Source organism: Gigantopelta aegis, chromosome 2 (assembly GCF_016097555.1).
Source record: "Gigantopelta aegis isolate Gae_Host chromosome 2, Gae_host_genome, whole genome shotgun sequence".
NCBI lineage: Eukaryota > Metazoa > Mollusca > Gastropoda > Neomphalida > Peltospiridae > Gigantopelta > Gigantopelta aegis.
Window position 1 is genome coordinate 34,032,626 of NC_054700.1, and position 27,711 is coordinate 34,060,336.

The window sequence follows — 27,711 nt, forward strand, 5'->3', positions numbered from 1 at the left end:
TCCATAGTTTTTAGTTCGAAAAATAAATTTTAATTAATCAAATGCGCTAATTAAAGTTAAATAATGTTTTGGAAAAAAATCGGGATTCCGCGATCGCGGAAAATCAGTGCCTCTACTTAATATAGTCTGGTTTAGGAAATAGTTCCTCATAAAAATAAAAAAATACTACAAAATTCATTTTGAAATTTTTCTTTGATGATTACAAGTAGGTTGACCTCTGTAGTATTTAAATAACCCACTGGTTTGAAATTACTTGTTATAATGTAGTACTAACTGATAACAACTGTGCAAGTGGTATAGTGCCACTTGTATAACAGCAACACAGGGCGGTACTCTGACATGAGGGTGGCTGACTAAAAAAATGTGTGTTAGACCCATGTTTTTTTTTTACACAGTACTTATCAGGTGAGAGCACTCCCTAAAATTAGTACAGGCTCGTGTGCAGGAAATTTTGCAGTGGTGGATCAAGGTGTAAACATTTTGCAGGGGGGTGTCGAGGTGTCTGGCGAAGCCCGACACCGCGAGTGCCGCAGGCGCGAAGCCCGTGGCGGGGGGGATATGAAAAATGTTTTCGCCTTGATGGGGGGTATGGGTTTTCAACCACCACCACCCCCCCCCCCATCCCCCCCTGCGCACGCGCCTGTAGTAGTCACATGACCCTCTCGATAATGTAGATTTTTTTCACAGAATATATTCTGACCTAAAATTGTATTGAACTGCATGGAATAATTAACCTTTAGCCAGTTTTCAGATAGCCGAAGACTAAGGGCCAAATTTAGAAAGCTTGTTTATGTTGTACATGCGAGTACTACATACATTTACAATGTTTAAACACACACATTTAAGAAGAAAAAAACAAGGCTTCATAAATTCGGCCCTAAATGTCATAGCCACTTTGTATAGAAATTAGTAATTGGCTAATTTGACGATGGAGAGGGTGAGCCTTGATAATTGATAACGAATACAGGTTTAAAAATTTGACATTCAGACTAATTACTTGGAATAAGTCTATACCATTTGACTAACTACATACTACTTATTATTTTATCAATAGACTGTAATCAAAGATGTCTAAAAGATTTTGAAGTTGATGTTTAGAAGAAATGGATTGATTCTTTTTTTCTTTTTTAGAACTGGCAGTTAGGGCTTGTAATACCTCATCATAAATCCCAACTTTTAGAAAGTTTTAATCCTACATGAAATAGTTCTTTGAGTAACTAGTTCAAGACCTGCCATCTCATGGACGTTTACTTATCTTAGTAAATAATTACTAATTTGTATGTACGGGTTTAGAAAAAGATGGTTTCTTTATTGGAATTTCCCCACCTTTTGTTCCTTACATAATTCCAACAGATTATAGTGATGAAGTGGCCATTGAATTGAAGAGCAATGCCGGAGTGCCATCAGAGTGCACACACAACTTTGTGGTGGACTTTGTGTGGAAGTCAACCTCATTTGACAGGTAACAAACATTCAGTATTTCAAAGTATTGTTTTAAGCCTAAAATGCCAACACATACAAACATGAATTATTTTTCAAGGCTTATTTATAAAATTGCAGTGTTTACCTGTTAATGAAATAAAAAAAATTCCAGTGCCGTAGCCATTACTTGTAGAATGGAACTTGCCACTAACTTTGTTTTCTTACACACCTGTTGATGAGAACACCATGTATTATTTTTGGTGACACATGGTTGTTAACACATGTACGTGTGTTAACAGTTTTAAGACTTACGACTGGCTGTTTCAGCAGTACTCTCAGAATGCTTGTTAAACAAATATTCTTTTCTTTCCATTAAAGCATCTTATTTGCCATGATTTTTGTATTGTATATGTTATGTTTTGTCATTGTTGTTTGTGTGTTTTAGAATGCAGACCACCCGGGAGACATTTTATTTACCATGATTCTTTTTCTTTTCAACATCACCTGTCCTCAAGGGTACACTAGTTGAGAGGACAGGTGATATATCTATAAAAGAGAAAACACCAAGTTTCCTCCAATATCGTATATTTATCAGGTTTTTTTTTTACCATTGTTATATGTGTGTTTTAGAATGCAAGCGGCCCTGAAGACGTTTGCAGTGGACGAGATGTCAGGGTTTTTTTACCATTGTTGTTTGTGTGTTTTAGAATGCAGGCGGCCCTGAAGACGTTTGCCGTGGACGAGATGTCAGGTGTTTTTTTACCATTGTTTGTGTGTTTTAGAATGCAGGCGGCCCTGAAGACGTTTGCCGTGGACGAGATGTCAGGTGTTTTTTTTACCATTGTTGTTTGTGTGTTTTAGAATGCAGGCGGCCCTGAAGACGTTTGCTGTGGACGAGATGTCCGTGTGGGGCTACATCTACCACAAGCTGCTGGGTCATGAGGTGGAGGACGTCGTTCTCAAGTGCTCCCTCCCCAAGAGGTTCAGCGCCCCAGGGCTCCCCGAACTCAACCACTCACAGGTGTACGCCGTCAAGACTGTCCTCCAGCGACCACTCAGTCTCATCCAGGTTTGTTGTGCACCCACCCGCACTTGTTGTGCACTCATCACTGTCAGGCAATACATTTCTTTAACGTGATATTTGTTTCCCAATCTTTTTCAGTATTTTGGTATTGTTTAAATATATTTACATTTGGTCTCGTTCTCATTGGCAGTATAGATATCTATTGTAAGATGATACTTGTTTCCTTGTCTCTTTAAGTATTTCATTATTGTTCAAATATATTGACATTTGGATTTGTCCTGCATATGTTTTAATAATTAAATTTCCGTTAAATTCATTACAATATAATGTCATCCCATCGGTCCAGCTATAGCAACAGGGGTTTGTTCATTTATCGATGAATGTAGAAATTACATCGTCGGGGAAACGTCATCTCTGATGACGTCATTTTATATTGGTAATTTGTCTTATTGAGTGATATTGCTTTTAACCCAAAAAATTATTCAAAATAAAATAGGAACGTTGAATGTTGTTATTAGTAAGTATGTTTCAAAGTTAATTATAAGTATTGTCTGTTATTTCTTTTACTTTCATCTGGGTATGAACAAGAAAAATCATCCACAAAATTATGTTAGAACAGCTTTGCCGATTCACGCAGTTTGCAGATGATTTGTTTTGTTCATACCTCGATGAATGTAAAGTCCTGCATTGTTCTGTTTCATCAAGTATGATTGGTGCAGGATTTGGGTGGGTTTTTTTTTATCTTTATGTTTGTTAAAATTAAACTTTGGGGAAGTTTGAAGTTGTTTTCAAATTTTTTATTTCATTGTTCTGAACTTGCCTATAAGTTTTCATTTGGATTATGCCAAAAAGTATGATCAGTAAAATAAGACTTAATTCATTCATATACTTTTGTCTCACACCCTGTAGCTGATTTTCATTTATGTTGAGATGTAATTCTAAATGCATTCATTCATTCTTTGTATTGAGAATATTAAGTCCTGACGTTTTACGGATTTTACCTTATTTATAATTTAGCATTGTAATAAGCATATGGTTTACAGAGATTGATGTTTTAAACCTTGGTTTGTTTAGGGTCCGCCAGGCACAGGGAAAACGGTAACGTCGGCAACGGTAGTCTACCATCTTGTGAAGCAGAGCAACGGATCAGTGCTTGTCTGTGCTCCGTCTAACATCGCTGTTGACCAACTGACAGAGAAAATACACCGAACGGGACTAAAGGTATACTTTGATAAATATTATGCCATAAAAGTGATATACGTGTGCCTATTTTTGTCATCAGGTTTGATTAATATGTTATGTTAATATTTTGTTCACTCTGATCAAACTCATTTCATTTTATTGTGTTATTATTCATAATTTAATTTCTTGAATGTTCCTCAACAAGGTGTGTATTATTACGGGGTTTATACAATTGTAGTTTTTAGGTATATTATTAATATGTTCCTAGTACAAACTACATATAAACATTGATATAATTTCAGCGTATTTAACATGGTTTTTTTCTTCTCCATATAGGTCGTACGTTTGTGTGCCAAGAGTCGAGAGGCCATCGATTCCCCTGTATCCTTCCTGGCTCTACACAACCAAATCAGGAATCTCGAAAGGTTGGCTTTTGTCGAGTCATTTGATGTTAAATTACAGTTTTCTGTAACTACATTCTATAAGTTATGAGTGATTTGCTGTCATCTGACTTTGTTTTGCTGTTAATTGAGGGTTTTTTAATACTGTATGTAGTTTGTGATTTCAACAGTAGATTCAAAATTGCTCTCTTTATGTAAACATGCAAAAAAGGTTCAGTTATCGTCAAATGCAGATTTCAGAGCTCAAAATATCATGCATGTTGGTATCTTTGCTATCTAGAAGTGGTTCTGTAAATCAATATTATTTTATTGAAGCAATTGTTTTATACTTACTTCAAAATTTTGCTTAAAACCTGAAATATGAATATTTTGTGTTTGGGCTACCTAAAGTATGTTTGGGCCACTGAAAATGAAATTTTAGTTGCCCAGATATTTTGTTTTGGGCGACCATATTTTTTGGCAAGTTTCAAGCTCTGGAGTATGCAACAAGACATCTTGCTTGCATCTGTCCAGTGTTCTCGCTGCTCCATTTAAGCGGGGCGCCCCGCCCCGCTATTCCATTTTGCTGCCCTCCTTTCACGTTCCCCGCCCTCCTTTATTTTTGAGCGCCCTCCTTTATTTTTGAGCGCCCCTCTTTATGTTCCAGCACCTATCTCCGCTATTTCCAAATGCACTTTTTTCCACACAAAAAACAACGATCAGTCTGCACACTGGACATCATAGGAAACAAGCCGCATTGTGTACGAAAAAGCAATTGACGAAACATTTACGACAGTTACCGTAACGTAATTTAACAGTATTTTTAACAGCCTCTATTTTGTCCAATATCTGTATCCATTTGTATGTTTGATAGACACAATAAAAGTTATATTTTATGTAAGCAATGAAAATATTATATTTTTTACGGATTCGGCAATCTCCGATTGAAAAAACCCCTCTTATTTGGCGCCAACTTTGTCACGTAATCAGAACGGGTCATTCTGTCTTTTGTTTCCACTAATTATCGTTTGATATTTTGTCCTCAGTTGCAGATATAATTGGTTGAAACTGATGATTTTTACTTTCTGTTATTTTGTTTATTCAGCAGTTCTTTATAAAATATTGTAAACTTTTCATTTTGAGGGGATATGAATGCTTATAAAAACAAAGGAAGTGGTAGTGTATCATTAAAATCATTTATCTTGAGTGCCAAATAATATATACACCGCCTTTACAAAAAGCTGGCGATAATATTTTATCACAGCGATCGATTCATTCGATGAAGATGGAAATAACAAAAATGTATCTGACATTAGGAGATCACTTTACAAACATCTTTATTGTTTTTCGTATATCTTGAAATCTTTATTAAAAATAAGAATATTAAAACTTTGATCAGTCCAGCAAAACTGGAACTGCCCGTGAATGTCAGACCGATATCATCGAGGTTTTTTTAATAAACCCCTTTGCACTTTTTTTATTGGCAAAATGAGTATGCCTCTTCTCAAAGTCTACCAACACACAACAATATGATAACCAAACTACTCTCTTCCACCACCACCCCCCCCCCCCCCCCCCCCCCTTTTTTTTCTTTTTCTTTTTCTTTTTTTTTTGCTTTTCATTTATTGGTGGGGTTTTTTAAGGGTGTGTTGCCGACCGGCCGCCCTCCTTTAATTTTCACCCAGCGAGAACACTGCTGTCCTTAACAAACAAAAATGAAATAAAAGCAAGGCACCCTTCGATTTTTAAGGAATTTGACGTATGTTACTTTTCATTAATTCTTTCTTAAACTGAATAAGATTAAGCCCATTTTCCACTTGTTCTTTACTGTTGCCTTTTTTTTTGGTCAAAATTGGGTAGACTTGAAACTGTAGCAGCTGATGGGTTTTTGTTTTTTTTTCATTTCTGCAAAGAGCTATATTCAGTTCAGAACTGGGAAAGTGAATTTAGTCATTGTTGACAGGAAAAGTCAATTAAGTGTGTTGTGGGTTTTTTCTTCAGTGTTCCGGAGTTGCAGAAATTACAGCAGTTGAAGGATGTGACTGGTGAACTGTCATCTCAGGATGAGAAGCGATACCGTGCCCTGAAGAAACAGTGTGAGAGAGAGCTCTTACAGGTTATTAGTCAATTTATTTACGTTGTATTACCTAAAGTAAGTTTGGGCCTAAAGTAAATATTGACTAACATTTCCTTTGATCGCATTTAGCAACATAAATGCTATTATTATTTTCTCTATTGTCTAACTAAAGGTTATAAAAGTAATTTGCTTTCTAATAGCTTACACTTGATAGTAATAAAGCAGGCATGTGTGCAGGAATTTATGCAAGTGGAAGTCTAGATTGGTGACTGAAGTTTCTTGGGAGTGTAGAGTCATGTTTCCCTGAAAAATATATTAAAGTAAAGAAAATACACTTCGGGCATGGGTGGGGTTTTTTTTTTTTTAAAGGAGGGGGTATTATAATTTAATTTAAAAAAAATTGATTCATGTTTTCAGGCTGCTGATGTGATATGCTGTACCTGTGTGGGAGCCGGCGACCCTCGTCTGGCCAAGATGCAGTTCCGCTCGGTGCTCATTGACGAGAGCACACAGGCCACAGAACCCGAATGTATGATTCCCGTCATTCTGGGATGCCGCCAGGTGCGTGTTCAACATCACTATATTTTGATAGACTTTAATTTGTACAGTATATCACATCGAGGGTAATACGATCGTTTGGAATTTGATTGAAGTTGGATCAAGTCTCTTAAAATGCATGTAACTCTTAAATTCTACCACGAATAGCTGTCATATTTAGTGTCAGTGCAGTTTGGGGGAAATATCAAGTGGTGGTCTTGTTTATTTACTAGCATCATGATTTGTGAACGGTTTCTAGACTTGTCTGTTGGTAATGTTGAGTCTCGTATTTTTTGTCGAACCTATGGTAGTTGAAAATGAAATTCATGTGATGTTTTGAAATGGCCTCGCTCCGTTATATTTCTTTTTTCAGTTCACAACAGCCATTCTAGTTCTGTCCTTATATTATTTTTATAAGTAATATTTGATTTGTTTGGTGTTTGTGGGTGGGGGGTTTTTGTTGCTTTTTTAAGTACTTATTATTCCTATTTTATCTTTATAGCTGGTTCTTGTTGGTGATCACTGCCAGCTTGGTCCTGTTGTCATGTGTAAGAAGGCCGCGCGTGCAGGACTTTCCCAGTCGCTCTTCGAAAGACTGGTCGTGCTCGGAATTCGACCAATCAGACTACAGGTGCAGTATCGAATGCACCCGTCACTCAGCGCTTTCCCGTCAAACATATTTTACGAGGGGTCTCTACAAAATGGAGTGACTGCTGGTGAGAATTATACTTTTTTCAGTAACACAGTCAACATTGTGTGTCCTGCATTCATATGTTTTTATACTACTTTTAGGACTAAAATTATTTTTTAAAAACATTTAATTATTTTCTTAATCTTGGTATTTTACTAATAAAAAATATTTGTTTCATTTATATTTTTAATTTGCCACCTCCGAGGAATGAAGATCTTTTGGATGTAAGATCAGCTTTACAACAAATGAAAAGGAATATATAAGACTCCATCATATGTCATCATGTGGGATAGAAAAAGTATGTCCGAGGTGGTGGAAATTTTGACCTGGGACGAGCCTTGCTGAGAAACATGGTCAAAAGTTTCACCACCAGTGGTGTACTTTTTCTATCCCACATGACCGCATATAATGGAGTCTCTTTTTTCTCTCATTCATTCGGTAAATAAACAATTATTTTACACAAACAGAAGAAGATGGCTGAACTTTTTTCTTTGATCATTTTATCATAAATAAACTACACTATCGTATTTGCCGTGTTTGTTTCATGTGTTAAATAAAATTTAACAGTACAAATTAACTAGATATCTTTTAAAATGAAGGTTTTAATAACAAAATATTAATTTAAAACTGTTTAATGACATCATGTCACCATATCACATTAATATGACGTCATATATTACCAACTACATCATGTTAAATGCAAGCTTATGATATCCCATGTAAGATAGAAATGTTTTACATGGCTTTCTTTCATGAGGTAGCTCTGTCCTGTATACCTGAATATGAGAGAAAAAGAAAGGATATTATAATGTTTAATGCAATAGGAATAAACACAGCATAAGTGAAGATATTTGCTTGAGGTGAATTGGATTTCAAAATTGTTGTTCCAGTTAATGCTTTCCTGTTGCTGGAAATTGTTAGTGGTGTTTTCCCTCTCCCTGTGTGCTGGTTTACATGTAATTTGTTTATTCTTTTCAGCTGAAAGAACTCGCAAGAACATGGACTTTCCATGGCCACAAGCTGACAAGCCAATGTTTTTCTACTGCACATCCGGCCAAGAGGAGATATCCAGCTCTGGAACTTCCTATCTCAATAGGTTAGTGAAAATAAAAGTGACTAAATATAGATTTTGTAGTTACAAATACACGATTGTAGTACTTGCGGTGACATATATGAGGTCTCACAAATGTTTGTTACACCCCGGTGTAAAGGTTAAAAGTTTGTTGTGTTTAACGACACCACTAGAGCACATTGTTTTATTAATTATCAGCAAACATTTGGTAATTCTGATAGGGAGTCTTTGATAGGAATCCCGTTACATTTTTCCATTAGTAACAAGGGATCTTTCATATACATCATCCCACTGATAGGATAGTACATACCACAGCCTTTAATATACACCTGGGGCGGGACGTATCCCAGTGGTAAAGTGCTTTCCTGGTGCGCAGTTGGTCTAAGATCGATCCCCATCGGTGGTCCCATTGGACTCTCATTCCTGCCAGTGCACCACGACTGGTATATTAACGGTCGTGGTGTATGCTATCCTATCTGTAGGATGGTGCTTATAAAAGATCCCATGCTACTAAAGGAAAAACGTTGTGGGTTTCCTCTCTATGACTCAGAATTACCATATGTTTGACATCCAATAGCTGATGATTAATAAATCAATGTGCTCTAGTCGTGTTATTAAACAAAACAAACTTTAACTTTGATATACACCTGGTTAAGAGATGATCATTATTATCAAAAAACACACGTTGGAGATCACTTTTGAGACTTGTTTTATATTACTTTATAGGACTGAAGCTGCCAATGTGGAGAAGTTGACAACTCGTTTCCTGCGTGCGGCCGTGAAGCCCGAACAGATTGGAATCATTACTCCATACGAGGGTCAGCGGGCGTACCTCGTACAGTACATGCAGTACAGCGGGTCACTCAACAAGAAGCTCTACCAGGTTCGTACTCCCACGGAATAGTGTGGCATGTGTGTACATTTTTTTATTTAATGGAGGCGCAGGAGTTAGCTCTGTCGATTGAATGCTCACCTGAGGTGCTTGCATCACAGGATCTCGAACCACCTCGGTGGATCCATTTAACTGATTGGGTGTTTTGTTATTCCAATCCAGTGCACCACACGTGGTCAAAGGGTGTGGTATGTGCTTTCCTGTCTGTGGGAAAATGTATCTAAAAAATTCCTTGCTGCTAGTGGAAATATGTAGTGGGTTTCCTCTGATGAAAAAATAAGTTTGTTTTCTTTAACACCACCATTAGAGAACATATTGATATATTAATCATCGGCTATTGGATGTCAAACATTTTATAATTTTGACATATTGACTTAGAGAGGAAACCCTCTACATTTTTCAATTAGTAGCAAGAGATCTTTTATATGCTCCATCTCACAGAAAGGATAGCACATACCACGGCCTTTGATATACCAGATGTGGTGCACTGGCTGGAATCGTCTTAAAACTACATGTCAGAATTAAATCAAACAAAACAAACTTCTCTTTTTTTTACTGGAATCATTAAAGCTATAAATTTGCGTGCATGGATTTATTGTTTAATCACTTGATGGGACAGAAAGTTTATAATTAATTATCCTACTACAAGTTTCTAATTTGGTTAGGTAACTAACTTTTGAAATAAAAATCTTATTTTAAAAATGTATGGTGGGTGATTTGTTGTTGACTAAGCATTATAGTAATCAATGTTTTATATTTTTGTCTGCTTTATTTTATAAAAGGAAATTGAGGTAGCCAGTGTTGATGCATTTCAAGGAAGAGAGAAGGATTTCATCGTGCTCTCGTGCGTTCGCTCCAACGAGCACCAGGGGATTGGTTTTCTTAACGACCCGAGACGTCTCAACGTTGCCCTCACCCGAGCCAAGTGAGTTGACACACACACACACAAGGGAGGGTTGTAGCCCAGTGGTAAAGTGATCCGCCTGATGCATGGTCAGTGTGGGATCGATCCCCATCTGTGGAGCCCTTGGGCTATTTCTCATTCTAGCCAATGCACCACAACTGGTGTATCAAAGGCCCTGGTATGTGCTATCCTGTCTGGGATGGTGCATATACAAGATCCCTTGCTACTAATTGAAAATTGTAGCGGGTTGCCTTTTTAAGACTATATGTTAAAATTACCAAATGTTTGACATCTAATAGCCAATGATTAATAAATCAATTTACTCTAGTGGTGTCATAAAACAAAACAAACACCCATACAAGATTGTTTCTATGCTATTCTAATCAATATGTTTAAGAGCTTTATGAGGGGTTTTTAATATATTGAATCAGACAATGAGGGATCATGCAGTGAATTTACTTGTGCATTTCTGTTTATTGAAATAGGTAATACTATGAGAATATTTGGTTATCCTTTTAATCTGTAGGTTAACCTTGTTAAAATAATCTGGATGATTTGAAGTCGTTCTTGTTATCTTGGTTGCAAAGAACATCTGCATTTAGCTCTGTTAGTTAGCTTGAGAAACTCTCAAGATGAAGCTCTATCTTATTTTAAGTTTAACATTTTGAGTGTTTGTTTTCTTTTTAGGTATGGTGTTATTATTGTGGGCAATCCTAAAGTTTTGTCAAAGGTAATCAGTATTGTTTTACATTTTGTTCGTAGTTAGATATTAAAGTTTTTGTTTCCCAAAGTGTGTTTTGTGTATATTGTTTGTGTCTGTGTCTGTGTGTGTGTGTGTGTGTGTGTATGTGTGTGTGTGTCTGTCTGTATGTGTCTGTCTTTGTATGTGCTTGAATGCAAATCAACAGAATGTGATAAGAGCAAAGTCGAGATAAAGGAACATGATTGTTTGAATGTTTTAAAAAGTTTTAAGCTACTTCAAAAAATATTGTAATTATGCAATATACTCTAAATGAAATGGAGTTATTGAATGTATTATAAAATATTAAAGGAATTTTCCCTGTATTTGAAACTGTTCACAAATGCCAGAGAACGCGTTGTCGTCACATCACCAGCCAAGGCAGTGTGGGATTGGAGAACAGGAACACATTCTTTCCTCTTAGAAATGTTCTGGAACATGTTCCCTGAACCAGAACAGAATTGTGAATACATATATGGTGTTGGACAAATGTTCTCTACCTAGAGTTATGTGGATCGATTTATATTTTCTCTATTCATTATATGACATTCATTCTGGTTAATAAAAGAGTTTTCTTGACCTTTTATTAATAATTAATCTTTTACTTAGAATTTCAGTGTAGTGTTGACTTAGAAGACTTTGAGTAATATTTATTGAAAATTCTGTTTATTTCATTTGTTGCAGCAAACATTGTGGAACCATCTGCTGACGTACTTCAAGGAACAGAAATGTTTAGTTGAAGGACCGCTGAATAATCTCAAGGAGAGCCTCATTCAGTTCAGCAAGCCGCGCAAACTTGTCAACACGGCTAATCCAGTAAGTTGGTCACTTCACGTGTTTGTGAGACCCCTTGATTCTATGATAGCAGTGAATTTCTTACAGTCTTACTGGCTAGACCATGTGTCACAACCACTGCATGGTTAATTTAATACATGTATTTGAGAGAGACAGAGACAGAGAGAGAGGGAGGGTTGGAGGGGCCGACGGACCGACCGACTGACTTGTCAACACAGCTAATCTAGTAAGTTGGTCACTTCACTGGTATGCGTGTAACCTGTGAATTTGGGCTTAAAAGCATAGACCCTAATTATTGGTCACTGTCAAATATTTTGAGCTATCGACGCTTTTTTACTGTTAAATTACTCATTACTTGATTAAATTATCAATTTTGGCAAATTTAATGTGTTTCTGGTCATCCTGGAGTTTGTAGTAACTCGAAATACATTGTATGTGAAATAGAAAAGGTACACACAGCTCAAAAACCAGAACCAGTGGTTTTAATATGCATTATTTTTGTAGATTTGTTTTTAAGCCGAACCATTTAGTATTTTTTGATATAATAATACCATTAGCTATAGACTGCTTCAGTAAAATAACTTTAATTACAATAATTGATGGTTTCATGTTTGTGTTACAGGGAGGTCGCTTCATGAGTACAACAATGTTTGACGCTCGTGAACTGTTGGTTCCAGGTAGTGTCTACGACAGGAGTAAGTACATTTATAACACACTAGTTAACCTAATATTTACAGTTGGATACATATGATTAGAATTAAGCCTGGTGAGATTTATAATAAAACTTGATACATATTTGATAGTATTTGCTAAAAACAATTTGAAATTTTGGGAGGTGAAATGCAAATTTAAAAAAATGTCTTTTTAAAAAACATAATTTCTTATTCCCATTATTGGTAGATCAGGGTTGAAAATTGATGATGCAGTCAGCCAGTCACCCAAGAAAACCTTTACTAATTAAGAGCAATTAAACATTTGACAAAGGTAGTTTAGTGAAAATTACACAGAGCTAAGACTCTGGAAATCACTTCCTGGTATGACGTTGATTCCCAAAATTATGTCATTGGTTGAATTACACGATAAGCTTGCAAAAATCCCTTCGAAAAAAAGAAGAAGAAAAATTATATCTTACCTATCTGATAGCCATGATTTTTAACTTTCATCTCTGGAAATTCATTCCTCACTATTTTTGTGTAGAAACATTTTGAATTCAGAAGGCTCTGATGGTGAAAATTCCATTGTAATTGCTATTTTTAGCAGTGTTGTTCAAAATGTATTTTTCATTCAGGTGTCACATACCGTGAGCCTGTGGTTAGAACACACGACCAGCTGAGCTACATCGGACCCGAGCGGGCCTACCAAGGAGCGGCGCTGAACCTCCCGGTCCCTGTCAACATGTTCCTGCCACCCGTACCGCAGCCCTTCCAGCCTCAACCCATGCCGCTAGGTTAGTCTTATGGAGAAAAAAACTTTTAAAGGAAAAAAATTCTTAAGCAAGTTTAAAGATCGCTATTCAGTTCTAGAATATTAAATAGGAATTGCTATTTATAATTTCAAAAACAAAATTTTACGTAGACATATTAAATGACTGCTGGATGTTCGATTTGTAACAAGAAGTACCTTCTATTATCAGTATTTTAATGTATGTGTTCATTTTTCTCAAATACTTGGTAACATGTAGTGTGTGCATTGCTTTCGCATAGTTGCCATTAATTAATTTGGCATTCCTCTGACATAACATCACACAAACACTTATAAACAGCGTTTAGGTAGGGTTTTTTTTATGAGCACTTGAGAAACTTCCAGTAGGAATATTTTTAAAAGAACGTTTGTCCAACTAACAAGCGATAGGTAGGGTAGGAATATGTGAATAGGCTCTTGAGGAATTCCCATAAATTCAGACACATTAATATTGGTTTTCATTCTGCAACTGGATTTGGTTAGCCAATCAAATTTTACCTTGAATGTACATTGAATTGGTATTAACTGTTTTGGCAACGGTATATTCACTGACATGTTGTTTGTTTTTTGGTTTTAGGAAACAAGAATGTGCCGCCGCCACCACGCAGAATGGGAGGCAACGCAATGCGCCACAAGAAGCCGCCACGATACAGCAACATGCAGCCCAACATGGCGCAAGTCAGTATGCTGGGATCGCAGAGTCAAGCCAGTCAGGTAGGTAAACAGTTGCACCCAGACTGCCTCCTTTATCAAACTGACATTTGGCTTAACTGTCTGGGAAATCACCTGTATGATGCATAGCTTTTTACTGTCTTCCAAATCATATCGTGTAAATAAAATTAGCTTGCATAAAGTAGCTACTTGTCATAAGGAGGTATTTGAATTTTCCTCAAAATTGTCTTGTACTAAGCAGTAATTTTTCTTTAATAGGAATGGTTAACCTTTAGGCTTTTCTAGAATTTCCTATTTTAATTCACCGTAATAAACGGTTCTTGTCATTGTTTGGGGGGGGGGGTTTAATAACCCCTACTTTTAAAGTCATCATGTCTTTTTTAATATCTCCTTTTATAGTCCACCTTAACGTTCTCCTCAGATGATCTTACATGCTGCAGATTGACCTGTATTTAGAAACCACCTGTCATAAAGAGGCTGTTTGCTTCCCCACCAGTTCATATCGTATTAAATACAGCTGTATTAATGAGCCACTCTATGTAACACAAGTTTGATTCAGTGCTCACATCTGTCTTTGTGTTTATTTCAGGATGCCTCTCAGCCGTACTCACAAGGTCCGCTGACCCAGGGCCACCTGTCGATGAGCCAGCCATTCCAGATGAGTCAACCTGGCTTGTCAGGACTCTCACAGGCAGAGCTCTCTCAGGTTCGTATTCGCTCGTACTCCAGCTGGGCCCCGTTTTACGAAGCGATCTTGATGCTAAGATCACCTTAAGTGCATTAGGTAGTCGTGGATTTAGGTGATCTTAGCAATAAGATTGCTCTGTAAAACTGGGCCCAGAGATTGAAAAAAAAAGTAAAAAGTTTTCCAGATTGTTTTTTGTCCAAGATTATTTTCAGTTCCTGATAGTTGTAATCAAGTTAACCTTCTGACTACTGGATTAATGTTTAACAAAAACGTTTGAGCTTTTACTCACATATTTTCACTTTAAAATTTTATAAATAACATAAACTAATGTTCCTATGTGAAAGGGTAAGTATTATTTTACGAAATATGCCTGAATCATAAAATGATGTAATTTAGATATTTGGGATTCTGTCTCATAATCTTATATTTCAAACACAAATTCTTTGATTGAGACATTTAAAATATATTGTAATGGGATGAAGTAAATGTGCTTTGAAAACTCAGATTCGACACTTGACAGGCCATAAGATGGTTATGTTATTTTTGTTGTGAGGTTTTTGGTTTTTTTTACAGGACAGTTTCCTAGCGGATGACTTCAAGTCTCAGGCTGACGGCATGCTGTCGCAGGACTCCACGTACCAAGGGGACCGCTTCTTCTACGGCTCCCAGCTTTCGCAAGGGCCATTTAACTAACGGGACACACACACAAAGCGCACAATAGCGCCAGAATGACGGCAACGACGACAACATGATCAAATGTGACCAGCAGACAGACTGATCGGTGAGCTTACCATCTGCAGTGTCAGTGAAGAGGACGCAGCATGGAGAGAGGAGGAGTGATGCAGCGGGCTACCCGGACGTGTGGTCAACATGGACGTGGGCCACTGGTGGTGGATGCAGAGGAGGAGGTGTGCTAGGGCCAGTCCAGAACCACGCGGGGTAGTGGGCTTGTTGAGAGTGTAGACACCAAGGCAGGAGGACAGACACTGCATCAACACGTGGAAAACAACTGTCTGGAAACATTGTGTTATTATATGTCAAATTTTGTGTGCCACCCAAAAAAATAATTAAATTAAACAAAAACAACAAATGGCAAATCAAAAGCGAAAGCGGAATTCGTGCTGCACAAAAAAAGGAGAACAGTGATTGTGGCTGTGTGTTTTTTTGTAAAATCATTTGGAGGAAAGCCGCATTAGATGGTGGTTTTAATTTCTTGGAAGTTGGTTACATTGAGTACCTTTCTTTATTGACGATAATTAATGTGGATTTGCATCAAGTGAAGATTTCCAGTTAATTATTTGGTTGTACATCTTAGATATCCAATCTATAAGCTGGCGATTGTTATTGAATCAGATAACTTGTAGTTTTGATGAGACAAGGGAGTATCGACAATATCATAAGTAGGATACCGGTTTTACACAGTGTTAGTTGCACCATTTGTTGCGTGAGACAGTTGTTTTGAGGCCGCTGCATTATACATTACATCACAAGTATCTGTCGATAATGTAGCCAATACAAACAAATATCTTGGACTGTTATTTCTACAAATATTTAACAAATGTTGAGAAATTTTTATTTTGATGAGTGAGTAATTGAAATAGACTGATAAGATGGTAACGGAGTCAGTAATGTTTGAATCACTTTTCTGTGGTTTTTGGAATTGCCTTCAGCTTGAAAAAATAATAGAAATCTGTGCAAGTACACTAATTTAATAACCCTGTATCTTAGATTTTAGGTTTTTTTGTTTTTTTTACGAATTTAAATAAAACTATTAAGTATTTTTCAAGGCATGTTCTTTATGGCATGTTTTTTAATGGCTTTTTAAATATACTAAGAACAATGAAACTATAAAAGTATTATTACTTGTTAATTTTAGACCAACAAACATGTGAATTGCAAACTGCAGTCCTATAAGAATGGAACAGGTTGACCATGATAGTCCAGTGTAAAGCCGATAGTTATGTGTGTCATGCTAGTAGAAGTGGAATCCACAAAATGTGTTAAACACCTGTCATTGCCACTGTAATTATAAGATACATATAAACACATACAGTGCTTTGCCCTAGTGGATCACTTAGACATGTCACCATTAACTGGCTTGAGAGGAACACAAAACCGAGTCTGATATGTGTGGAGGGTGTCCGGTTGTGACGCCAGATCTTGTGAGTAGATCAGCCCAACATTCAGATTATCTTGCAACATTAATTTAATCTATATATATAATAACAGTACATTTTCTATAAATAATAATAATAATAATGCTGTTGCAGATCAATTTGGCAATCCAATAGCCAATGGTTAATAAATCAATGTGATCCAGTGGTGTCGTTAAACAACACAAATTTCAAGAGCTGAACACTTATATTATAGCCTTGTTTTTGCACTTAAACTTGAATGTAATAGGGCCGGCACCTTTTCAGAGTGTAGCAGGTTGATACTTACAAAACCAGTGTTAACTAAAAGCAACACAGGTTGCTATTTGATTAGATCAAAGTCGTGATCATGATACGTCCATGTAAAAAACTAGGATGGAATTGGATCTTGTGCCATTGGGTATGTGTTTGAATTTTTATAGGTAGCGAAATAAAGCAGAATGTGTGGTAACAGTAATCCATGTACAGGTTACCACAAAATACAGGCCTGGTTCGCTACAGGTTATGACACCGTTGTCAAGTTACAATCCCATTATTATTACTATAAAATTTGTTTGCAAATTGCATAAACACCGATACTTGGTTATTCATTCATTCAACTGTTCTGTTTGTGCTAATACTTGTATGTGTATCTTATATTTGAATAACTCACAATTGAATCAATTTTAGATGGTGATGTGCTTAACTATTTTTTTCTTTGAAAATGAAGTACCATTTTTGACTTCTCAACATATTTCAATGCCTGTATTAGAGGAATAAAGACATGCAATAAAATAAGTCTTCTCTAAGCCTTGTGTGATTTTGAGCACTATATAAGAGCAAAAAAAAATAATAATAATAATAATAATAATTAGCTGATTATGGTACACAGTTGTAACAAGCTGTATTGTAGAAAGTAATTTAAAGCAGATGAAGAATACAGTATTACCTGAAATTTGTTTTTTAATTATTACATTTGTTTTTTGTATTACTATTTTAAGTTTATATATGTGCCTTACAGTACTGGGGCCATATTTTCGAAGCTATCTTATCACTATGATATCATAGAATCATTGTATGCCTAGTAAAGATAGTGGTGTGTGTCAAAGTGGTTTTACGATATTTTAGCTCTTGGATATTTTCGAAAATCTTTAGCCTGGAACTTAACTGGTTTTAGATATATATTTTTTAAAAGGAATATTTGTTTTATATCCAAACATTATTGGCCAGCTTACACACTGAAGCAAGCAGATTGTCTCAAAACAAGTCCCAATTTGACAAAGATGCAGAACATATGCGTGGCTACACTGGAGGTGATTTCTTATCAGCAGTGATGTTTAAGATGACCGAGTGATGATTTCTTTCAAAGTGTTCATGTATGCTATCCGTTTTGGTGATGATTACGCTTTTGTTGGAAATGGCAATCACTTGTCCACTAGATCATTTGTGTAGTATTATATGTTGCTTATTTTTGTGTCTACTCTTCTTTTTCTTTTCTTTTCTTATTTTTCTTATTATTATTATTATTATTATATATGTTTTTGGTACGAGTTTTACCTGTGTGAACATTATTTATGAGTATATTTGTAGTTGTGTTTGTTGCTGTCAATGTTGACAGTGACGTAGCTAAAGTTATGAGTATTTGTCGAGACAGCCATTTTGTAATCGGTGAAATTAGTAAGGAAACTAATGTGTCAAAATATGGTATTTTTGTCTCAAAATCTGTTTTTCTTTTTTCATTTTTTTTGGATATGTGGGAGGAGGGTGGGTTGGGGTTTTTTTTGGGGGGGGGGGGGGACTTTCATTTCGTTTCTTTTCTTCCCCCTTTTTTTCTAGTGATAAAAACACCTATAAAATGCAGATAAAACATTTTTCTCCTATTCTCTTGAGTGTTATTTTTGAAAATACATAATGATTTTTTAAAATAAATATATATATCAAGATTTTAGGTGCAAAACGCGATATATCCATTTTTTTAATTTTCACTAAAAGTGATTTTTTTAATTGGCGTATATCGCATTTTGATTTTTAAAAAACCGGGATTTACCCAATACAATTTCATAAGGATCAATCGCGTTTTGCGGCAAATCAGCGGGCCTATGATTAGCCCTTAATGACATACAATAATGGCTTTAACTAAAAAAAGAAAGAAAATGGTTTATATCGCGTTTTGCGCATGAACTCTTCATATATATATATATATATATATATATATATATATATATATAACAAATGAAGTATGGTATCTAAAGTTATTTCCTCTGTGTTCTTATCAAAGACAAATAATAGTTTAGATAGATGTGTGGAGGTTTTTTTAAAAAATAAAATGTTTTTACTCATCAGAATTCATGAGCAAATTGTGGAAGATATTCATATCATATAAGGTTAACTGTCCTGAGTTTCTTGCCATTGTAACTGTATCTAACAAATGGCCTTTTCTAACAACTAAAATTGCATATTAAATACAATTTCATTTAGAATATCAGAATACATACATCCAATGTGATGTTCAAATGATGTAGGACTGTACGTTCAAACTGACAACTCTGTACAGTTCTTACTTTAAATATGCTCAAAACGTATGAGATTAAAGATTCTGAATGGTAGTTTGTGTAAAATATGTAACATTGACAGGGATTGCATGTTTAGATTTGATAGCAGTGTTGTGTGATAGATGCTAAATTGCACTGCATCGTGGGCTCCATCTGGTATAGCACTTCTTGTGGCTGCAGATTCTGAATCAAGAGATTCAAGTTTTGTGAAACCAGGTCAAATTGTATTGGTCTGAAAGCTTAGAACAGTGATTCAGTGGTTAGATGATACAAATTTCAGGTTTTGAATAGAAGAGTTCTAACTTCTGTGAAGTAGGTCAAATAATAGAGGGCTGTGGATAAAGTTTATTTAAGAAATATGGTTAGATTCTTTGAGACCGCAGGTTGTTATTGATAAAAGTGCTTCTTGACAGATTGTCAAATCACGCTCGTCTGCAATTTCTGCCAACAGTCTAACTTTATATTGGAGTGCAATTTCTGCTGAGTTTATCTTATATTGGAGTTCAGTTTCTGAACTTGACCTTTCAGAAGTGTTGTTTTAAATTGTTTTGGGTATGTGATAACTTGTGATTTTTATTAAAGGTGTGGTTTAGTTGTACCATTCTTAGGTGACTTGTTTGACTTGTTTTTCTGTGTTAACTTGATTTCACAGGTTGTCCCCATCTGTGTGTCCTATATCTATTATATGTTTAAAAACTATTCCTACAAGGTTTTTGCCATAACAAAACTTGCAGATGTAACAAAATGTTGAGTTGATCAGCCATTTTGGAATTTTTTTATTAACTAAGTCTAAAACTCCCCTCTAAAAAATTAAAAAGATTTGACCTTAGAACATTGTAGAACTGATGTACTGTTTTTACCTTTTGTCCAAAAATGGACAGGATTGTTTACCCCTCAGTCAACCTATTTGGGTAATTTCCCTTTCTATCCATAAAATGTGTATTGCCCTGGGTGTTTTTTCATCTATAAAGTAGCAAGGGATCTTGTATATGCAGTTTCGAAAGTGGGACAGCACACACCATGGCTTTTTACACCTAATGAAGGTGCTGGAGGTATTTCTAAACAAACTTGCCATTGGACTGTGAGTGGTCTAAGGAGTACTTGTTAAGTATTTTTACCTTCAGTTTAGTTGTCAATATTGATCAATATCTTTACTAAAAAGAAAATTAAAGAAGAAAGAGAAAATCAGTTTTGTGAAAAGGTCAATGTTTGTGAATGAACAAACTTGGCAATCAACACACAAATTTTGTTTTAATATAAAACATCTCTGCGACAACACATTGAAGTGTTTTTAGTAGTACTTTTTAACCCACTTTAACTATGGAAGTCTGGCGAGCTTAGAGTGTGCTACACTACAACTGTTATTTTTTATTTTGCAAACACATCTTGGCTTTTATCAAAATATTTTAAAATATCTGGAAAGTAAGTTTAATATTTAGGACCAAATTTACAAAGCCTGTTTATGTCCTACACACGTGTAACTACACACATTTACAATGCTTAAACACCCGCGTTTATGAAAAAACTGGCTTCGTAAATTCGGCCCTTAGCTTTTTAACTGTTACATCATTGCAGGGTTTTGAGGGTCTTTGGCTTAGTAATTACACCGTAACAAAAACACCAAGTGGTCTTAAATTTAAGTTCGGATACAGTACGAACAAAGAAAATTAGGAAATAGAGAATGGTTTTGTGTGTATTTTTCTACTTTGATTAGTTTTTCATTGATTATACTTTTCTTTTTTAGCTTTTCATCTTTAATATAAACTTTCTGGATATTATTTCTATGAAATTTGATTTGATTTATGAAATTTAAATTGATTTAAAAAGATATATTAAGAAGGGTTTTGCTTCTGCTTCTATTCTTTCAATGTGTGTAAATCCTTTTAGTTTGTGTACATCCATTAAAGCTATGCATGCTAAATATTATATCAGTATATCTTTGTGTGACATATGGATTTGGTTTTTCACCTTTTTTTTTCATTATTGCTAATATGTTGATATATTCACCTAAAATGGCATGTCTTTACAGATTTTCTGATAATAAAGACTGCAATAGATAATACCACAATGTTAATTATCTTTGAACGTAGAAAGTTTTTCAAGAAAATTAAGCAGCTGTATATACTTAGCACAGTGAGGTATGCCTGAAAAATAGGTGGTGATGGAATCTATAGTTAAAGTTTGTTTTGTTTATCAACACCACATTAATCGATCATCAGCTGTTGGATGTCACACATTTGGTAATTCCGACTTGTAGTCATCAGAGGAAACCTGCTACATTTTTCTATTGGCAGCAAAGGATCTTAATATATGCAGACAGGAAAGCACTTATCACAGTCTTTGACCAGTTGTGGTGCACTGGTTGTAACAAGAAAAAAACCAGTCAGTTGAATAGATCCACCGAGGTGGTTCGTTCCTGCAGTGTAAGCACTCGACCAACGGAGCTAAATCCTGGCATAGGTGTTAATATGTTAACATTAATATGACGTCATATATTACCAACGACATGATGAATGCAAGCACGTGATTTCCCTATCAAACTGGTGGGACCCACTTCCAATGCTTATGAAAGGTTATGGAAAGGAATATTTGTTTAACGACATCTCAGCACTAAACTATGGTTATTTGATATGGTCATTGGAGAAGTAAGGGGATGTGTGGCTGGTTATAATTTTTTTTTATTAAAGTCTGGAGGGTGAACTATCATACAGCAGACTAGTGCTCCACCACTAAACAATATTCTGCCTCCATAGAAATAGGCATACATAGGGTGTATAAATAGGGATATATAGGTGGATACATAGGTAAATAAATAGGGATACATGTGTATAAATAGGGATACATAGGTGTATAAATAGGGATAGGTGTGTAAATAGGGATACATAGGTGTATAAATAGGGATACAAGTGTATAAATAGGGGAAAATAGGTCCTGTCCTGGACGGAGGCCGGTATTAAAGCCCAGGACAGGCGTGCGCTACAACAGCTTGCTCTGAATGTGCACGATAAACCATTTTCCTATTCCAAGTATAAATAGGGATATATAGGTGCATAAATAGGGATACATAGGTGTATCGGATGAGGACTCATGTGGAGAGGGTACGGGTGGGAGGCAGTAACCCACCCATGAGTAAGGAACTTTCAGGGTAAAAGACTGAATAGCTCATTCTTGACATACTGAGTAAATTGCCAAACTTTAAAGCTGCCATCTCCAGAATATTTTTAATTTTAAAAAGTGTTTCATTAGACAGGAAAGCACATACCATGGCTTTTGACCAGTTGTGGTTCACTGGTTGGAAAAAAAAAAATAGGGTACACAGAAGTGGTTTGATCTTGCAACGCAGGAACCTCAGGTGATTACTCAACCGACTGAACTAAATCCTTCCCCATTGAGGTATGAATAAACGAAGGCATGTGCACATTGGGACATAAAACTTTGCAATGGGGTTTTTTAAAGGTTTTTTTATACCCAGACAAACCTAAAAGAATTAACACACAACCAGTCATAATTCAGTAAACCAAACTATATTTGGGATATCTGGCATCAATTCAGGAATTTGGGGTAAGAGACATAAAAATTGGTCATTCTGCTTGAGAATAAAAAGACAAACAATTATAATTATTTTTATTTATTTATTTTTTTCACTTTTTGTTCTTGAACAATAAAGCTCAGTAATACATGTGTAAAATACCAATATAAAATAATGTCAACAGATGCAACGTCCCCCATGCCCCTCCCCCGATGTTATTTTTACATTCACCAAGAAATAAACAATAAACAACTCACATTTGTTTGCCTGGACCAATGGGATGCCTTTGGTGTTTACATCCAATTAAGGCTCAAGCACATTGTTCTTGGCACACACCTTGGCTATCTGTCCAGGACAAGGGTTTAAACTTTGCAAAAGGACTTATCATTGGTGGGGGGGGGGGGGGGTCACACAGGTTCCATGACCACATTTGAAGTGCCCTCTTTAAATTCATCATCCACACTAAATTTTCCTAAAAACGCATCTTTGTGCATTTTTATTTCAAAATTTCCATGGGAGCATGCCCCTGAAATCCACTAAAGATCTCGTTCCCTTTAAGCAGCTTGGTTCCGATGCCTTCAAAAAATTCAAACTGCCCTCTTTAGAATTTTATTACACACCAGTATAAGATATCGCCCATGTCATAACAATCCCTCAATATCCAACTAGTGTAATATTGGCGTGACGCAGATCACTTGCTGACCCAGTTCATAGAAAAATAACGTGTACAGGTCTCGACATCTGCTTACTTCTGTGTTGAGGCTTGTTTGCAGTTGGTTTGTAATAAATAAAATACTAAATTAGCTTGCCTGTCGTACCATTTTTATGAAAATCGTGAACAGTGTTGGTATCCGACTCACTTTCGCTCAAATACCAAAATTGTTTACTCATTTCATATAAATGGTAAACTCGTTTAGTATTCTATATTTACGACACCCCACCCCCACCTCCTATTTATATAATAGCTGGTATCTAAAGACATAAAATATGATATACACTCTGTGTGAATTTTAAACCCATTTAAAATTGCCATGGTATTCATAAAAGACTTTCCTCTACCATAAAACATTTGGGTTACAGTAGTGTGGTAAACATGATATCTCAAGAGAACAGAAGTTTTATTTATAAAGAAAGAAATGTTTTATTTAACGACGCACTCAACACATTTTATTTACGGTTATATGGCGTCAGACATACGGTCAAGGACCACTTTTATTTATAAATCAGGATTGGATAAAAATTAACCTTGCAATCAAGGATAACATGCCATTTAAAGAACAACTAACAAGCGACAAGGAATTATAGATTATCTGTCCCAAGTGAATTTATGTTGATAACCCAAGCCTCAATTCATGTTTGTCTGTGCCATGCTTGTACAAATATACGTTGTAAATAGCATACATGTTTTGCATCCAGTTCCACATGTAGAATGTTTATTTGCAATAAAGTTTATCTTATTTTATCATGAGGAACAGGTTATTTGTAATTCCTTGTAGTGAGTTGGTTATTCTTTTAATACCTATTGTCACTTTTAACCATTTTAAAATTTTAAACATTCTCTTCTGTCTAAAACAATTCCTTCAGCCATTATGTCGCACATCTCATGTGATATGATTAGTGAGTATACCGTAACCAAAGGATACCACAAAATGGTGTGCAGTAGTCAAAACATTATGGTGGATGATGTATTTTGAATGGTTAAAATAATACAAAATACTTCCGACTGCAGTTTGAAAACATTTTTTAAAAGACGTTTTTACAATTTTTTTATTAGGCTTGGTTAATGGCACCAACCTAGTAATAAAAGAAAAATTTAATAACTAAAATCATTAAGAATGTTTAGACAACAGAACAAAATATTATATAAAATGAAAGTAGTTATTAAAAATAACGAAAGAAGGGAAGAATGTTTTAAGGACCAAACAAATAATGAGAGGAAACCCGCTACCATCACACAATGGGCTACTATTTCAGAGTTGCAACAAGGGATCTTTTATATGCATCATCCCATAGACAGGATAGTACATACCATGGCCTGAAATAACACAATTGGCCCCTGACAGGGATCGATCCTAGATCAAGCTTGTATCAGGCTAGCCCTTCACCACTGACCCACCCTTATTAAAAAATAAATTATTAAATATAAAAAAGAGAATGTCTGTCCTACATCATCAAACATTATTAACAGCCATGAGGGGTACATCATATGAAAACTACAACAGGGGGGTGGGGAGTATTCAATCAATCAATAAAATATTTACATGCTCCTATACCACGAAGGTTTCGAGCATGTCTATCCCAGGTTCGACCACCGGATGCCAGTAGTCCAACCTGGGACAGAACAATTACTGGGGCAATTTTGATATTTAACCAAACAGGGAAAAAGGACTTTACAATAAATAATTTTGTGCATTATTTTCCCAAACAATATTTAATATACAGCAAACAACTAACAATTTGTAACGCAAATTTAGATCGGGCAGTCCTAAATATAAATATATTTTAAAATAATTTTTTAAATATATTAATTAGCCCTCAAAATAGAGGTGGCAGGTGACTAAGAGGTTAGGCTTCAGCCACAAAAAGGTTTTTTTTAATAGGAAAATATGTTTTACTTAGGGGCACCCATCGTATTGGGGACTTCGGTGTGGCCGAAACCGGGGAAGGCTCCGGGGGGGGGAGGGAGGGAGGGGGAGGGAGGGAGGGGCAGTCCCCCGGACAAACCTAACACCCCTTACGGCCAAAACCGCCTACGCCTACCGCCCTAACCATCTTCCGGTGGAGTATCCCCCACCCACCCAGCACCCCCCCGGCCAACCCAACCGTCGTGCCCTCCAGTCTCGGTGCCCCCATCCTTAGGGGCACCCATCGTATTGGGGACTTCGGTGTGGCCGAAACCGGGGGGGGGGGGGGGGGGGGGGGGGGGGGGGGCAGTCCCCCGGACAAACCTAACAACTCTTACGACCAAAACCGCCTACGCCTACCGCCCTAACCATCTTCCGGTGGAGTATCCCCCACCCACCCAGCACCCCCACCGGCCAACCCAACCGTCGTGCCCTCCAGTCTCGGTGCCCCCATCAAAAATTAGGCCCAAGGGCCAACGATTCTACCAGAGAAGGAAAAAACCAAAAATAATAATAATAATAATAATAATAATAAAAAAACCAAAAATAATAATAATAATAATAAATAAAAATAAATTAAAAAAAAAAAGTATTTAAATAGGGAAAATTAAGCGTCTGGTGAGTCTGGCAATATAAAAACGTATCCTGGCGATTCCAAGTCCAGGGGCGCCTCTCCATAATCCTGGAGAAACAGAACGTTATGCCATTCATCAGACGCTGGCACCACTTTAATTTAGAAACCTAGCGCATACAAGTATGGTATAGAACCATGTTGCATACCCTAGGATAGGAGCAGCGCACCGCCCTATTAAATTCCTAGGGGAGTATTCAAATTTATGTAATGAAAAATCTGGAATGTTTTATACCCCCTCCCCCACCAATGCAAAGTTCTGTAATGATGAAAGTTCTGTAATGATGAAACTACTCCCCCCGCAAAATTGCATAATGGTTTTCTCTCTCGCTCTCACACACCGACACACACACACACACACACAGCCACACACACATTTGTTTCTGTGTAATTGTGACTTTATTTGACCAACACTGATTGGGAGTTTTCCTGACTTTATTTGACCAACACTCTGATTGGGAGTTTTCCTGACTTAATTTGACCAACACTGATTGGGAGTTTTCCTGGCCCAAATTGGGCCTCATGACTGGAACATCAAAGATCCTGCCTGTGGGAAAGTGCATATAAAAGATCCCCTGCTACTAATGAAAAAAAAAGGTATCAGTATTATTAAATGTTTGACACCCAATGGCCGATGATTAATATAATCAATGTGCTCTAGTGGTGTTATTAAACAAAACAAACTTTACTTTGATCAAAATTATTGGATTCTTACATTTCTTTGTTAATAGTGACTAGACTCCCCCCCCCCCCCCCCAAAAAAATTCATCCATCAACAAATGACAATGAGACTGCATTTAACATTAAAATTAAAAATTGATGGCTGAATTTTACTTTTCAATTAAACTGAATAAAAATAAAACTTTTGAAAATGTTAATTAACCCCTGAGAATCTTCCTCCCTCCCCCAATAATCATTTGTAACCATCATATATTCCTTGCCTCCCCCCCCCCCCCCAAATTACATAGGCTACAACACATAATGGCAAGAGCTTTTATATCAATGTTCTCACATGTAAGAAGCTGTTGACGTACCAGCCATAAGAGGACACCACCATTTCCTTGGCATGCAGTTCAATACATGTTCAACCGGCCTCGGTGGCATCGTGGTTAGGCCATCGGTCTACAGGCTGGTAGGTACTGGGCTCGGATCCCAGTCGAGGCATGGGATTTTTAATCCAGATACCGACTCCAAACCATGAGTGAGTGCTCCACAAGGCTCAATGGGTAGGTGTAAACCACTTGCACCGACCAGTGATCCATAACTGGTTCAACAAAGGCCACAGTTTGTGCTAACTTGCCTGTGGGAAGTGCAAATAAAAGATTCCTTGTTGCCTGTCATAAAATAGTAGCCTATGTGGCAACAGCGGGTTTCCTCTAAAAAAAAAAACTGTCAGATTGACCATATATTTGACGTCCAATAGCCGATGATAAAATAACAAATCAATGTGCTCTAGTGGTGTCGTTAAATAAAACAAACTTTACTTTTTTCAATACATGTTCAATGTCAGAATATATCCAGGAAGAAAACGGGCAAAATCAAGGGACTATTTTTATAAAGTAGTCACTTGGTAACTACCATGCAAAAAATCAATACAGGATGACCATATACCTTTTGAGTTATCTACCCGTAAGCAAAAGTACCACCTCATTTTGCTGTTATGCATTTGGCAGCATATAACCTGCAGTTATCATTTGGTAATAAAAC

General features: G+C 36.4%; 1 protein-coding gene across 2 annotated transcripts in view; it reads left to right on the plus strand.

Annotated features, from left to right (window-relative positions):
- LOC121384182 (regulator of nonsense transcripts 1-like) overlaps positions 1 to 17,623 on the plus strand; it is a 31,499-nt gene extending 13,876 nt beyond the window's left edge. For both annotated transcript variants that reach the window (XM_041514453.1, XM_041514461.1), the window contains 17 exons: positions 1,354 to 1,462; positions 2,284 to 2,491; positions 3,521 to 3,667; positions 3,965 to 4,053; positions 6,010 to 6,124; positions 6,503 to 6,646; positions 7,125 to 7,338; positions 8,292 to 8,409; positions 9,112 to 9,268; positions 10,060 to 10,202; positions 10,869 to 10,911; positions 11,605 to 11,736; positions 12,338 to 12,410; positions 13,004 to 13,162; positions 13,754 to 13,890; positions 14,438 to 14,554; positions 15,110 to 17,623. In XM_041514453.1, coding sequence (XP_041370387.1) covers positions 1,354 to 1,462; positions 2,284 to 2,491; positions 3,521 to 3,667; positions 3,965 to 4,053; positions 6,010 to 6,124; positions 6,503 to 6,646; positions 7,125 to 7,338; positions 8,292 to 8,409; positions 9,112 to 9,268; positions 10,060 to 10,202; positions 10,869 to 10,911; positions 11,605 to 11,736; positions 12,338 to 12,410; positions 13,004 to 13,162; positions 13,754 to 13,890; positions 14,438 to 14,554; positions 15,110 to 15,229 — 2,225 coding nt within the window. In that variant the 3' untranslated portion in view covers positions 15,230 to 17,623. The remainder of the gene's footprint in view (positions 1 to 1,353; positions 1,463 to 2,283; positions 2,492 to 3,520; positions 3,668 to 3,964; positions 4,054 to 6,009; positions 6,125 to 6,502; positions 6,647 to 7,124; positions 7,339 to 8,291; positions 8,410 to 9,111; positions 9,269 to 10,059; positions 10,203 to 10,868; positions 10,912 to 11,604; positions 11,737 to 12,337; positions 12,411 to 13,003; positions 13,163 to 13,753; positions 13,891 to 14,437; positions 14,555 to 15,109) is intronic.
- Positions 17,624 to 27,711: the final 10,088 nt, after the last annotated feature.